We start from the raw sequence: 12386 nt of genomic DNA, 5'->3' as shown, positions 1-12386 counted from the left end.
ATGTTATGTTATGTTATGTTATGTTATGTTATGTTATGTTATGTTATGTTATGTTATGTTATGTTATGTTATGTTATGTTATGTTATGCTATGTTATGTTATGTTATGTTATGTTATGTTATGTTATGTTATGTTATGTTATGTTATGTTATGTTATGTTATGTTATGTTATGTTATGTTATGTTATGTTATGTTATGTTATGTTATGTTATGTTATGTTATGTTATGTTATGTTATGTTATGTTATGTTATGTTATGTTATGTTATGTTATGTTGTGTTGTGTTGTGTTGTGTTATGTTATGTTATGTTATGTTATGTTATGTTAAAGTATATGTTATGTTAATGTTAACTCATTCTCTATATCCATACAAAATATGTATCAAACAAATAAAATTAAAATTTTCTTTTGAAAAATGCAACCATTCAATCAGTATTTTCTTATGACGTTATCACGTTAAACTATCGTCAGTAAACCGACTTTGCAGACAACCTCTTTTTTATTATTATATCGTTGGCTTTGATAACCAAACTCCACGTTGCTTCCAGTTATTCCTTCTGCTAAGCTTTCCCGTTGGTCTAGCATTTTTGTGTGCAGCAGCAATTGAGCTGGAGTTATTGATGTTGTGGGTGACTTTCTTGTTGCTATTTACACACGACTCTAACTTCCGTACCGAAATGACCGTTATATTTGTCCACGAATGTCGCTCGAGCAGAAATACATAAAATGCATAAAACATATACTCTAAGTCTGGTCGTCGAAGTTGGAAGAATCTATTATTGTTTGACACTATTCGACCAACAGCTACTATTTTTGTTTTTAAACGCTATTCAGATCAAAACCCAGATATGGCTGTGGAAATCATCGTATGTTTTAATAGAAAAAATGTATATGTAAACTTAATTGAAACCATACACTAATCAATAAGTATATTTAAATTTCTTCGAAGTTTTGTCTGTTTAACAGTAACATGCTTATTAACCTATGAAATGTGCACTTTGGAGCATTGTACATATTATGTGTATTTATGCTATGTTTCGCTGTGAAGAAAGCAGTGTTTACAGTGGCAGTCCAAATAATATTTGTTTTTTTTTTAATATAAAGAGTTTTCCAATAAATGGTGTTATTCCCGTAAAAGATCAATGGTTTCGTTGCTTATGTGGCACGTAGCGCCGTCTTATTGAAAAGAAACGTTGTCCAGATCAATACCATCCAATTCCGGCCATAAAAAATCGTTAATCATCTCTCGATAGCGCAATCCATTTACCGTAACTGTTGCTCCAGCTTAATTTTCGAAAAAGTATTGTAAAATCCAATGACTCCGCCGGTCTATAAACCGCACCAAACAGTCACACGTTGAGGATAGAGAGGCTTTTCGACAATAACTCTTGGATTTTCTGAGCCCTAGATCCGAAAATTTTGCTTGTTGACGAAGCCGCCGAGGTGGAAATACGCCTCATCACTCAAGATGATTTGTCGATGGAATTCCGGGTTATTTTCATGCATTTTAACGACCCAATCAGCAAAGACACGACGTTTTTGATGATCGGCCGGCTTGAGCTCTTGTGTTAACTGGACTTTATAAGCCTTAATACCCAAATCTTTATTCAAAGTGCGGTGTAATGACGTTTGTGGAATGCCTAATTCCAAAGAATGTCGAGGAATGGACAAACCTGGGTTTTCTTCAACACTTTCGGCTACAGCATCAATATTTTCGGCTGTTCTTGAGCGACGTGCACGGGTTTTATTCTTCACATCACTAACTTGTCCCAATAGCTCGAACTTTTTCACCAATTTCTGTATTGCGGTCCGACAAGGTGCTTCACGATGACCCAAACATGTTCGAGTTTTACGAACCGTCTCTGCCAAATTTTCACCATTTTTATAGTGAATTTTAATCATTTCAATGCGTTGTTTAAGCGTGTATCTTTCTATTTTTATTAATGGCGTAGTTTCTACTTGTCAAATATCAAAAAATTACAGCTTCAAAAAACGCATCTACCGAAATAGCGGCCTATTCAAAATAACACATGTTATTGGAAAACCCTTTAGTTCCTACTACCAAGAAACTATACAACTCAAAGTTTCAAATCTTGTAGAAAATTATCAGAAATTCAGAAAATTTTCATCAAAATTTCAAATTTTAGTAAGAATTAAAAAAAAATCGGGGATGTAGTTTTGCAACCCCTTCAATTTTATTATAACATTGTGAAGGTGAAGTGGCGAAATATTGTTTGTTGGTTTTTTTTTGGCAGTGTTGCTCATCCTCTAATATTAAAAAACGGCCACTATTATTTTGACCAACGCTGTATATACATACAGACAACAGCTTTCAAATGTTGTATTTAACAATCAGTAAATTTTCGAAGACTTGTTTTGTTGTACACGTTTGAATTTGTTGTCGACTTTGAGTAGAAAATGAAATTGGTTGACTTTTCCTATTGCACTTGTTCGCCGATAGCAAGTTTCCCTTTGAGAATATTCCTTATGGTCTCCTCTTTCTGAAATAGTTTCTTCTGCATTTTATCGATTTCCTGTAAGTGGCGAGCATGTAGTCCCCGCACTTGTGACTCCTTATGCTTCACGATGGTCTCAAGACGTTTTAGAGCGTCCCAAGTGCTTTGTATATTTTCTTGCCCTTCTTCCATTTTTTGTGCCCATTGCAGGGCAATTCGAAGTCGAGCTTTTAACCGGTCCCGTGAGCGCTTTATTTTTTCCGCTGTTCGCTGGAAATGCGCAGTGCGAAGTTGGAGCTCTTCTGCTGTATGGCGCTGTAGTTCCAGTTCCTTCTCTAACGCTTTACTTTCCATTTTCAATTCAGCAAGTTTGTTATTATCTTCCACATGGCGCATCCGAAACTCTTCTATAGTGCTTTCCAGTGTTTGCTTTTCGCTACTGTGCTGCTCTTTCAACTGTTCTAAAAGGGTTTTACATTCTTGCAAAGCGTGCGCCATGCTGTCAGGTGGCTGTTGTGCGATACTTTTCAATGAAGCCAGTTCATTCTTGCAGCGCGTATATGCCGATTGTAAATGTTCCATGTCAAGAACAAGGGACTGCATTTTTTGTTCATAGCAATGCATCACTTCCACTAGTTTTTCTTTGGCTAAGTCAGATTTTTTTGTTTGTGCATCGACTTTCGCACGGCAAACATCGACTTGCGCTTGCATTCGGGTACGTTCTTCACGCCAAGAACCTACCTCTCGACGTTGGCTTTCATTTTGTTGCAACAAGCGATTGTTTTCTTCTAGAACGCGTTTTAGTTCGCCAGTGAAGTGTTCAAATTCCTGTCCATATTGTTGTATTAACTGTTCTTTATCACGAATCATTTCGTCATATGACTGTAGCAATGGCGAAAGTGTGTGCGTACGTAACGCACCCTCCTCCCAGGTTGAAAGGGAAGTTGTCTGCGTAGGCATATCACCCGCACCTGTATCACTTGTTATGTTTTTTGCATTAGCATCCTTAGATAAACGCAAACGATCCTGATAACTTTCAATTTGTACATTAAGGCGATAAACGAGAGTCTGCATCATGTCTACATCCGAAGCAAATGCCTGCTTTTCATTTGAGCAGTTGGTGAGTTGTTGAATCAGCTCTTGACAACGACCACAATTCGCAACTTCATCTTGAAGTATATCTATGCGCTCTTCTAGGGTATGTATATGCGAGCGAAGCTCTTTGTTTTGTACGTCGAACTGTTCATTGAATTTATGCAAGGTGGCTAGACGTTGCAGTATTGTTTCCAGTTGTTTTTCTTTTGATTGAAGCTAGGCAGAAAATAAAGCCAAACATGTTTTCACAATTTTTAAGCAAATATATTAAAAAAAAGGAGTTACCAATTCGTTGAAATAAGTATTAGCACGGTTATTTTGTTTAATATTGGTATTATGTCCGTCCGAGCGATGTTCTGCCGACCGGGAACGACGGTTAAAATTGCCCGAAATGGTGTGAAGTTGTTTCTCTGTATGTCGTTTTTTGTAAGGTTTACAATTCAAATCCTGCGGATGTTTTGACTGCATTTGTTGCTGACAATCAGACAGATCTAGGTCTGTGATGATTACATGTTTTTTCCCACTTTCTGCCGACGCCATCTTGACGAAAAATTTCGTTCTAAAATGAATTATTTTCATTCAGTCACATTAGCCTTTCCTAAACAACCCAAAATCCTTAATAGTAAACAAATCAACAAACAACCCGTTACCATGGTGACTGTTAACTATGAGCCAAATGCTTGATTTCAGGGTAGCTCTATAGCATTAGCACACATATTTACTTATACTACATACCTAAATAAAAAGGTGCCTCAGCAGAAAGGCTCAGTTGCTAGCGCTGCGTTGTCTTTCTGTTTATTTAACAATTCTATTGTTATTTAAGCTTTTAAAAAATAAAGAAATAAAAATAAAAAAGTGTCTTAACGATTTGGGATTTTAAAGTCTATGCTCAAAAGCATCTCTACAAAAAAATCGGATGGCATGAAAAATGGAAACTTCCTACCATAACGAATGCTTTTGTTTCTTCTATAAAATCAAGCATTTTTATGAAGGTCTGCGCTAAACAATGGCATACATGGTATATATACATACAAACATATGTATGTATGTGCCTAAGCGTGTGTTGATGACATCACTTAAGAGTATGTATATATGTACATATATATTTTTCATTTCTAAGACCGCCGGTTCCACATTACCTCAACGACCCAGATTTATGTGCGACCAAGGACTGTAACTCCAGCAGCATTCCCAAATATAGGTATATAAGTATATATGGTATATACAGGGTGGCTGATGAAAGCCGCTACCAAAAAAAATTGAATAACTTTTTTTCTTTTTAAGTTATCTGTTCCATTTTTGTTTTAATTTGCAGATTGATCTTTAAAATTTATTAAAATGGATAACTGGGACACGCAAACAAGAATTTGGATAGTCCGCCGCTATCACGCACTGGAGTCCGTAGTTTTGGTACAGAGAGAGTACAGGCGGATGTTTGGCGGCGATCCCCCGAGCAGATGGACCATAATGAGACTGGTGAATAATTTTGCTGAGCAAGGAACAGTCGCAAGAAGGCCTTATCATCGAAACCCACCAGTTCGGACGGAGGAAACGATCGCTGCTGTAGCTGCAGCTATACAAAGCAATCCAAGGGTTTCAACAAGAAGCTTATCTGCTCAACTTGGTGTCAGCCGACAGTCTTTGCAAACAATAATGCACAAAGATTTAGACTTATTTCCCTACAAAATTCAAATGGTTAACAAACTGAATGCAGCAGACTTGCCGATTCGCTTGGAATTTTGCCAGAAGATCCTGCAAATGGTGGAAGAAGACCAAAACATGTTAAACTGCCTTTTCATGTCTGATGAGGCCCATTAAACGGCAATGTGAACAAACAAAATTGTCGAATATGGAGTACTTCTAACCCACAGATACTCCACGAGACGGAATTGCATCCTCTTCGCGTGACAGTGTGGTGTGCGGTTTCTTCACGCTGTATTGTCGGGCCTTATTTTTTTGAAGAAAATGGTCACACCGTTACGGTTACTGGATACCGTTATTTGAAAATGCTGAAAGAATTTTTCTATCCAGAACTACGCCGAAAGAGAATTCCTTTCAACTCTGTGTGGTTTCAACAAGATGGGGCAACGTCGCCCAGACTGTTATGACAGAGTTGCGACGAAAATTTCCCAATAAACTGATTTCAAGAAACTCCGAATTTCGTTGGCGCCCCAGGTCGCCTGACCTTACTGCACCTGACTTTTTCTTGTGGGGTTTATGTAAACAAGAAGTTTATAAAACAAAGCCAACAAATTTGGATGAACTAAAACAATCCATTCGGGCAACAATTGCGGCTATTCCTGTCGCAACTCTCAAAGCAGCAATGAACAACTTTTTACTAAGATGCCGCACTTGTGTCAACGAGCATGGGGGGCATTTAAATTCAATTATTTTTAAAACTAGTTAAGCTACATTTAATAAAATTTAATGACCTTCAACTTGAAAAACAAAAATAAATGAATTCCATACACTAAAAAAAAAGTTATTTGAGTTTCTTAATGTAGCAAAATTCATCAGCCACCCTGTACATATAAATTGGCGCGTGCACCCTTTTTGGTTGTTTGAACGAGCGCCTCCTCCTGTCTTGATGTTATGGAGGGACCTACAGTTTCAAGCCGACACCAAACGGCAGATATTTTTATGAGGAGCTTTCTCATGGCAGAAATACACTCGGAGGTTTGCCATTGAAAAAAGTTACAGAAAATAGAAAAACGTTTTCTTCATTTTGGTGTTTTATCGAGATTTGAACCTACGTTCTCTCTAAATTCCGAATGGTAGTCACGCACCAACCCATTCGGCTACGGCGGTCGCATTCCCAAATATTTATGCTATTACAGCAACGCATATATTTTTAAATAGGTATATATGTATTTACATACACACGTACAGAACAAAAACTATTATTTACATCCTTTGCAAGTAAAGACATTCTTTTAAAATGTTTGGTATTTCATTTTGACATTTACTCATAAGCGATTAAATGATAAGAGCTATATTATAGTTCTGTATTTTTTTGTAATTTTTTTTTCATTTCTTGCTTCGTTAAACAAAAAAATAAATTTAAATTATATCGCATTTTTGTTTCTGTTTACTAAGTGTATTTGGACTCTTTAAAGATACTGTATTGTAAAAATAACAAAAGAGTAGTTTCAGTAAATTTATTATATATGGAGCAGTAGATACAGGAATAGTTTCTACCGCCGCTTTTTATAATTGAAGTAGAAAATTAGTGACTCGCTTCTTACGCTTTGGGTTAAAGGCTGTTCATGTAGGTATCATTGCATGAAATTCATAATTATCAATGTTTCTCAGTTGGGTTGAAAATTTAAATTTAGTTTGACAAACTTTCCGATCTTCTCTAATACTCCCGGATAAACGGACTGCATCAACTGTTGATACGCGTCTTCTCCCATTTGTGTTCGTAATGAATTTAGTTGCCATTCCAAATACTCAGTAAGCACAATCTTATGCACTGGATCTTTAAGAGACAGTTGTCTACAGCGGTCGTAATGGTAAGTCTTATAGTCAAAATCGTCCATTATGCAGTAACTGCTTGTATCCAAATCATGTTCATCGAGAAAAACCAACGAGTCGCAGAATTTCATTGGTTTCTCCCCAGCTGGACGGGGCGGCATATTTGCAGTACTTTCGACGTTATCTGTAGTATCCAATTCATCGTCTTCTTCCCTCATTACATCCATAAGGGTATCTCCAATATTTTGCATAATTCCTGGAAAACGTTCTACTAAAATGGGATCATTGGTGAATATCGATGCAAATGCAAGTGCAAAAAGCTTCCGTTTTTCAACTTCTGTCACTAATGGCATTTTACGAATCCATACGTCCAGTATAGTCTCCAATGCGTTAGGCATTTGTAATTCCTGCAGCACTGCAGTAAATATAGATTGGCTAATAAGTAGTACTCGTGCAACCATCATCAAATACATCGACATTAGCATAGGAAATTCTTTGTCCAGATACACTTGTTTGAAAATGTAAGGCAAGGCAGGTCGTACTAAATCCAATCCGTAGGTCGCATCAGATTTCAAACAAGTTTCGAACACCTTGAGCATCAAAGCTATACCTTCTGGCCGCAAATCATCGAACATGCGTGTACAGAACTGGACAAATTCCATGCCATAGTTATCAAGAAAAGTGTGTGCGTCTAAAAGGATATATGCTTGTATAAGGATCAGAACTATTCGCAGATTCTCTGAGGACATTTCTATAATTGGCAAAAGGTTCTTGCATAATGCTAATAGCTGCGGTGACATGACGGTTGAATTTTCTACAACTGCAACCCATAGCGCCAGACCTTCCTCGATGAGGTAAATATGTGAAGGTTCCTATAAGAAGCAAATTATTTTGAAAATTTAGTCAATAACGAACTTAAAGTTGATTGTTGAGTATGATTTCTATGTAAGGTTTTATAAGGCCAAAAATGTAAGTGAATGCAGAACGTTGGAAATTTTTTGTACTAAAACCTACTTGCTACATAACTACTTTACCTACTCAATGAAATTAAATTTACATTATTCCACTATGTGATCTAGATCCCACAAACTGCAGTCCTAGCGCACTAGGAGTCGTATATTTATGAGTTATCCTAAATAGATCGTAAACTCTTATAGAAGACTCAGGCTAAGCATAATAAAAAGTTTTGGTAATAGAAGCTAATCGGCGAACCACTTGAGAAATCCTATGGATCTACAAACCCATTACCATCCAATATGAAGTGGGAACTAAAACCAACTAGTGTAAATAATTTTAAGGAGTATTTGTGTTAGCTCACGAGTCGTTTTGTTATTGAGAGATATTGAACCTGTCGTCTTAATTATCGTTTACTCTGACTTAAAACCAATATAAAAAATAACATAGAGCCTTGAGATTAACTTAAAATGGGAGATTTGAATGCTAAGGACCGAAAAATATGGCAGATAAATTTGGACTAGGAATACGTAATGAACGAGAAATTATAGTTCCCACAGCAGTCGGTTCTACGTTACCGAAACGACCTGGATTTATATCCGGCCAAGGACACCCACTCCAGCAGCATTTCCTGTATGTAAGTATGGGGAATGTTTATGCTGCTATAACAACAACAACAACAACAACAACAACAACAACAACAACAAGAAATTATAGTATACTAATACAATTTTGCCAATAATTTTTACTTCCCTGTGGTAAGATTTAATATGTTGAAGTCGTCACAAGACAATCGAGGTAATGTGATATAGGTATTACTTAATAAACGGTTCAAATCTTTAATAATAAATGATTTTGCATCCCTTTGGGAAGTTACTAAAATGTAAGTGGAAGGAAATGGAATCTGGCTTTTCTTTTATTTAAGGATGGAAGATACTGTGAGTGGTATTTGTGAAATACAATGAAGAAAATTAAGGTTTGCTTTCCCCGCGGTGTACGCATAATGGATTTTCGAGAGCGCCTTAAAGATATGTACATATGTAGGTATTTTTTTCTATATAAATATAAAGTTTTTTTACCTGAAGGTCAGTGCTGAGCTGTATGACGTTGTGCAGGAATGGTTTCATTGACTCGGGGATGTCACGTAACGCTTTTGCTAATTGCTGCAATGTACAAATAATAGCACATCGTAGCATGTTATAGTCTTCACTTTCTTTCCATAGAAGGGGCAAATACGATATCAGATTGTCTGCTTGTGGTTCAATGTTATCGCTCATTTTTTCCACAAGACACGACATTATTGTCAAGACATTCATTTTCGTGTCACATTCCCTTGCCTCGCCTAAAAGCACAAATAATGCATTAAATGCTGGTTCCAAATATGGTAGAAAAGGCTCTGGGGCAAACTCGAAGTCTCCAATCAACGTGGATAAAGTGCGAGAAGCTGCTAGTCGTATAGACATATCCTCAGTAGATCGAAGTAAATGTAAACACGCTTCATAAGCCAGAGGACGTAAGCTTCGAGAAAATTTAACTGCCGCCCACTCAGCTACTAACCAAATAATACGGCGCCGAAGGATACGAAAGTTATCACTTTCGATTCGAAGCTCTGACAAAAGTTGATTGCTAAACCAAGAATCAAAATCAATGTCATTAAAAAAATGAAATGAAGCCAATCCTGCAGCATTATATATGGCGTCTTTTAAAAGTATGTCCTTCAGATCGGATGTGGGCGACAGTTCGATTTGCTGTGCTTTTCGGATATATTTTACTACTTCAGCTGTCATATTTGTCTGGTACTGGCTGAAGCACGTAAGGAAGAACGATTCAATACAAGGCCGAAGGGCATACTTCCAGCTTTCACCACCATCATCTTGAGCGAAGCCTTCGGGATCTTCCATCCACTGATCAAGCTCGATTTGCGTCAACAGGAAATAATGTGTTATTATTTTGTCACAGATATAACAAAGTCGCTCGTTAGTGAAAAAATCTGATAGTGCTATATGTGGGGCTGTATCAGATTCTGCTGAAATTTGTTCGCCGGTATTTGCCGAATTTGAGTAAGCACTACACATCATTATGCCTTTCATAAGATTAATGCAATGTATAGCAAAGTGGCCGAAATTTATTACGTTTTCAGTAAATATAAGTCGAGCACGCTCGTGGAAGACATGTTCAAAGCTAAATTCTAGAGCAACGGGTACAAAACGTGCAAAAGAACTGGAGTGCATATCTTGAAACTCAGTTAATGTTTTCATCTGCTTTAATATGAACTTCTCCACAAGTGTTATTAGTTGTTCTTCAGCTCCAAGATGCTGCAATTCATAACGGCATTCTAAACACTGTTTAAGACGTGCAAATAATAGTTCCAGGAAGTGCATACAACATTCCACTTTAAAAGGCTTTGGAAATCCGTACACCGTTAATTTACGTAAAATGCGCATAGAAAGTAGGGCACGTTCTAATGTTGATATCACATTCACATATGCCGACTTGAGTTGATGAAAAAATAGAGTTGTGAAAGCGTCCCATAAATCTTTCATATATACGAATAAATTTCCGGCAAGCTCTTCAAAAACCCGCTTTTCCGCCATCATGCGTCGTGACGCCAGCGCCTTTACTACATGATGCAGAACAAGCAGCACCCGTTGTTGTTCACTGGCATCACCATCAGTCTGTGCACATATTTGTAACTGTTTAATCAACTGAGGTATCAACTCTGGCCAGTCACGAGGGCAATCAATACGCGCTATTCGCGCCATAAGCACGGCTATCTGTAGTGCAACTTGCGGCACTGGCTCTGCACTAAAATTTTTCAATAAAATTTCGCGAATTTGCTGTTTCTCTTCGCTGGGCAATTCATGTCGCACATTACGTCTCCAATACTTATTCACGCCATTCTTTAAATACACAGCAGCCATCCAGCGAACATTTAAATCTATCTGCATAGATTGTTGCCCGACTTCATTGCCAGCATTCATAGTAGAGAAGCGAGCTAGAGTGGGGAAAAATCCAGGCTGTATTTCCCACTCTGCCAGTTGTGCCTCGGCTTTAAGAACAACCTCATGATTTGGATCTGTGGCCGCGCGCAAGGTTTGGCACACCATCATCTCGGGAGTAGTCAACTCTGCACTCATCCCCTGTGGTTAAATATGTAATATGAACATGTATAAGATGTGCAGACAGCTGATATATTGCACTTGATTTTGGCTAGGTTACCAGGTACTCACAAAGATGGTTCATCAACTCTTTTAGAACCTCTCGTTGGCGATTGATAGGTTTTTCAAACTATATCGATTTCGCTTCGTTCAAATGAACCTTTTGTTTTTTTTTGCCTTTCTTACAGCATCGGCCCTAAAAATTGTATGCATTAAGCTTAAACTTACATGACAGCAGCTGCTGACAGTAGTTGCCAATCTACAAATGATGGGTATGTTCAACACATGCCGTAATGGTGCAATTAGGACGAGCATAAAATTTATATGTGAAAGGAGTATTTGTTAATCGATTATATGTAGTACAGAAAAGTACATTTCATAAAACTTATGTCACATTGCTTTCTCATGTTATTTTATATTAGGAAAAATCTTTAAATTTTCTTAAATTATTTTCTATTTACATGAGTGTAAAATGGAAGCTTTATCGCGAATAGATTAATTTGTTGACACGGTTCTGTAAAAAAATCAGCATTACAGCCACCGCACACTACAGATTTTTTAATTGAGAAAGTAATTAATTAGTTTGGGATGTAGGCGCGCATACTCAAGGTTGATAGATTACCAGTTTAGGCCAGTCGCCAAGGTGAAACACAAAATTAGGATAGTACATCGATTGCCACTTGTCATAGATATAGATGACAAGATGCGAAACACTCTCTTTTTTATCTGAGAACACGCCCAGGAGCTCGTTTGAGTACTTCGCGTCACTGGCAATCTCTGGGCTGCTGAGCAGCTGATAGACCCTAGAAGCAGGGCGGCAAAAATAACTGACTAAAACAGTTCGTTTTTATATAAATGGAAAAGTGTCGTGATTTACATATTTCTATTTATTTGTTTTAAAATAAAAGTTTTAATTAAAGTTGGTTTCTAGAATTTTCACAAAGCCTCTTATTTTCCTTTCGGCTTCTACTTTTAATGTACGAGTATGTTGTGTACATAAAAACATTCCAGTTGCTCCTTATGAGAACAATGGCAAATTCAACCATACTGAATACATTTTGCAATATGTACATAAGAAAAAAAATACTAGGTATTGGCTTATGTAAATATGTGTGCATATAAATATTCTGTTCTTTGCTTTGGCATGGGCTGAAAAGTTCCGGGCCTATGAAAGAAAACACTTTTTTTTTTTTTTTTTTTTTTTCTTTTTTTTTTTTTCTTTTTTTTTGTTCAAAATTAGCTTTATTCAT

General features: G+C 37.0%; 2 protein-coding genes across 3 annotated transcripts; both read right to left on the bottom strand.

Annotated features, from left to right (window-relative positions):
* Positions 1–2153: 2153 nt before the first annotated feature.
* LOC128866725 (protein Cep89 homolog) lies at positions 2154–4178 on the bottom strand. The gene is made up of 2 exons (XM_054107670.1): positions 3836–4178; positions 2154–3766 (listed from the first exon to the last, which is right to left on the bottom strand). The coding sequence occupies exons 1-2, from the start codon at positions 4127–4129 to the stop codon at positions 2438–2440; spliced, it is 1623 nt and encodes a 540-aa protein (XP_053963645.1). The 5' UTR covers positions 4130–4178; the 3' UTR covers positions 2154–2437.
* A 2507-nt stretch (positions 4179–6685) lies between these two features.
* On the bottom strand, positions 6686–11384 carry LOC128866578 (importin-11). 2 transcript variants are annotated; one of them, XM_054107416.1, is made up of 3 exons: positions 11209–11384; positions 9058–11118; positions 6686–7896 (listed from the first exon to the last, which is right to left on the bottom strand). In XM_054107416.1, exons 2-3 carry the CDS (start codon positions 11113–11115, stop codon positions 6859–6861), a joined length of 3096 nt encoding a protein of 1031 aa, XP_053963391.1. In that variant the 5' UTR covers positions 11116–11118; positions 11209–11384; the 3' UTR covers positions 6686–6858. The 2 variants fall into 2 exon arrangements, with proteins under 2 accessions (XP_053963391.1, XP_053963392.1); XM_054107417.1 differs by having other exon boundaries at positions 9058–11384.
* Positions 11385–12386: the final 1002 nt, after the last annotated feature.

Source organism: Anastrepha ludens, chromosome 6 (genome assembly GCF_028408465.1).
Source record: "Anastrepha ludens isolate Willacy chromosome 6, idAnaLude1.1, whole genome shotgun sequence".
Taxonomy (NCBI): Eukaryota; Metazoa; Arthropoda; class Insecta; order Diptera; family Tephritidae; genus Anastrepha; species Anastrepha ludens.
This window is presented reverse-complemented; position numbering and strand designations above follow the sequence as displayed.

Coding starts and splice junctions, on each gene's coding strand:
- LOC128866725 (XM_054107670.1), bottom strand. CDS start 4,129: ATGAAAATAATTCATTTTAGAACGAAATTTTTCGTCAAGATGGCGTCG. Junction 3,767..3,835: donor ATACTTATTTCAACGAATTG/GTAACTCCTTTT, acceptor TTTTCTGCCTAG/CTTCAATCAAAAGAAAAACA.
- LOC128866578 (XM_054107417.1), bottom strand. CDS start 11,115: ATGAGTGCAGAGTTGACTACTCCCGAGATGATGGTGTGCCAAACCTTG. Junction 7,897..9,057: donor AGCTCAGCACTGACCTTCAG/GTAAAAAAACTT, acceptor TGCTTCTTATAG/GAACCTTCACATATTTACCT.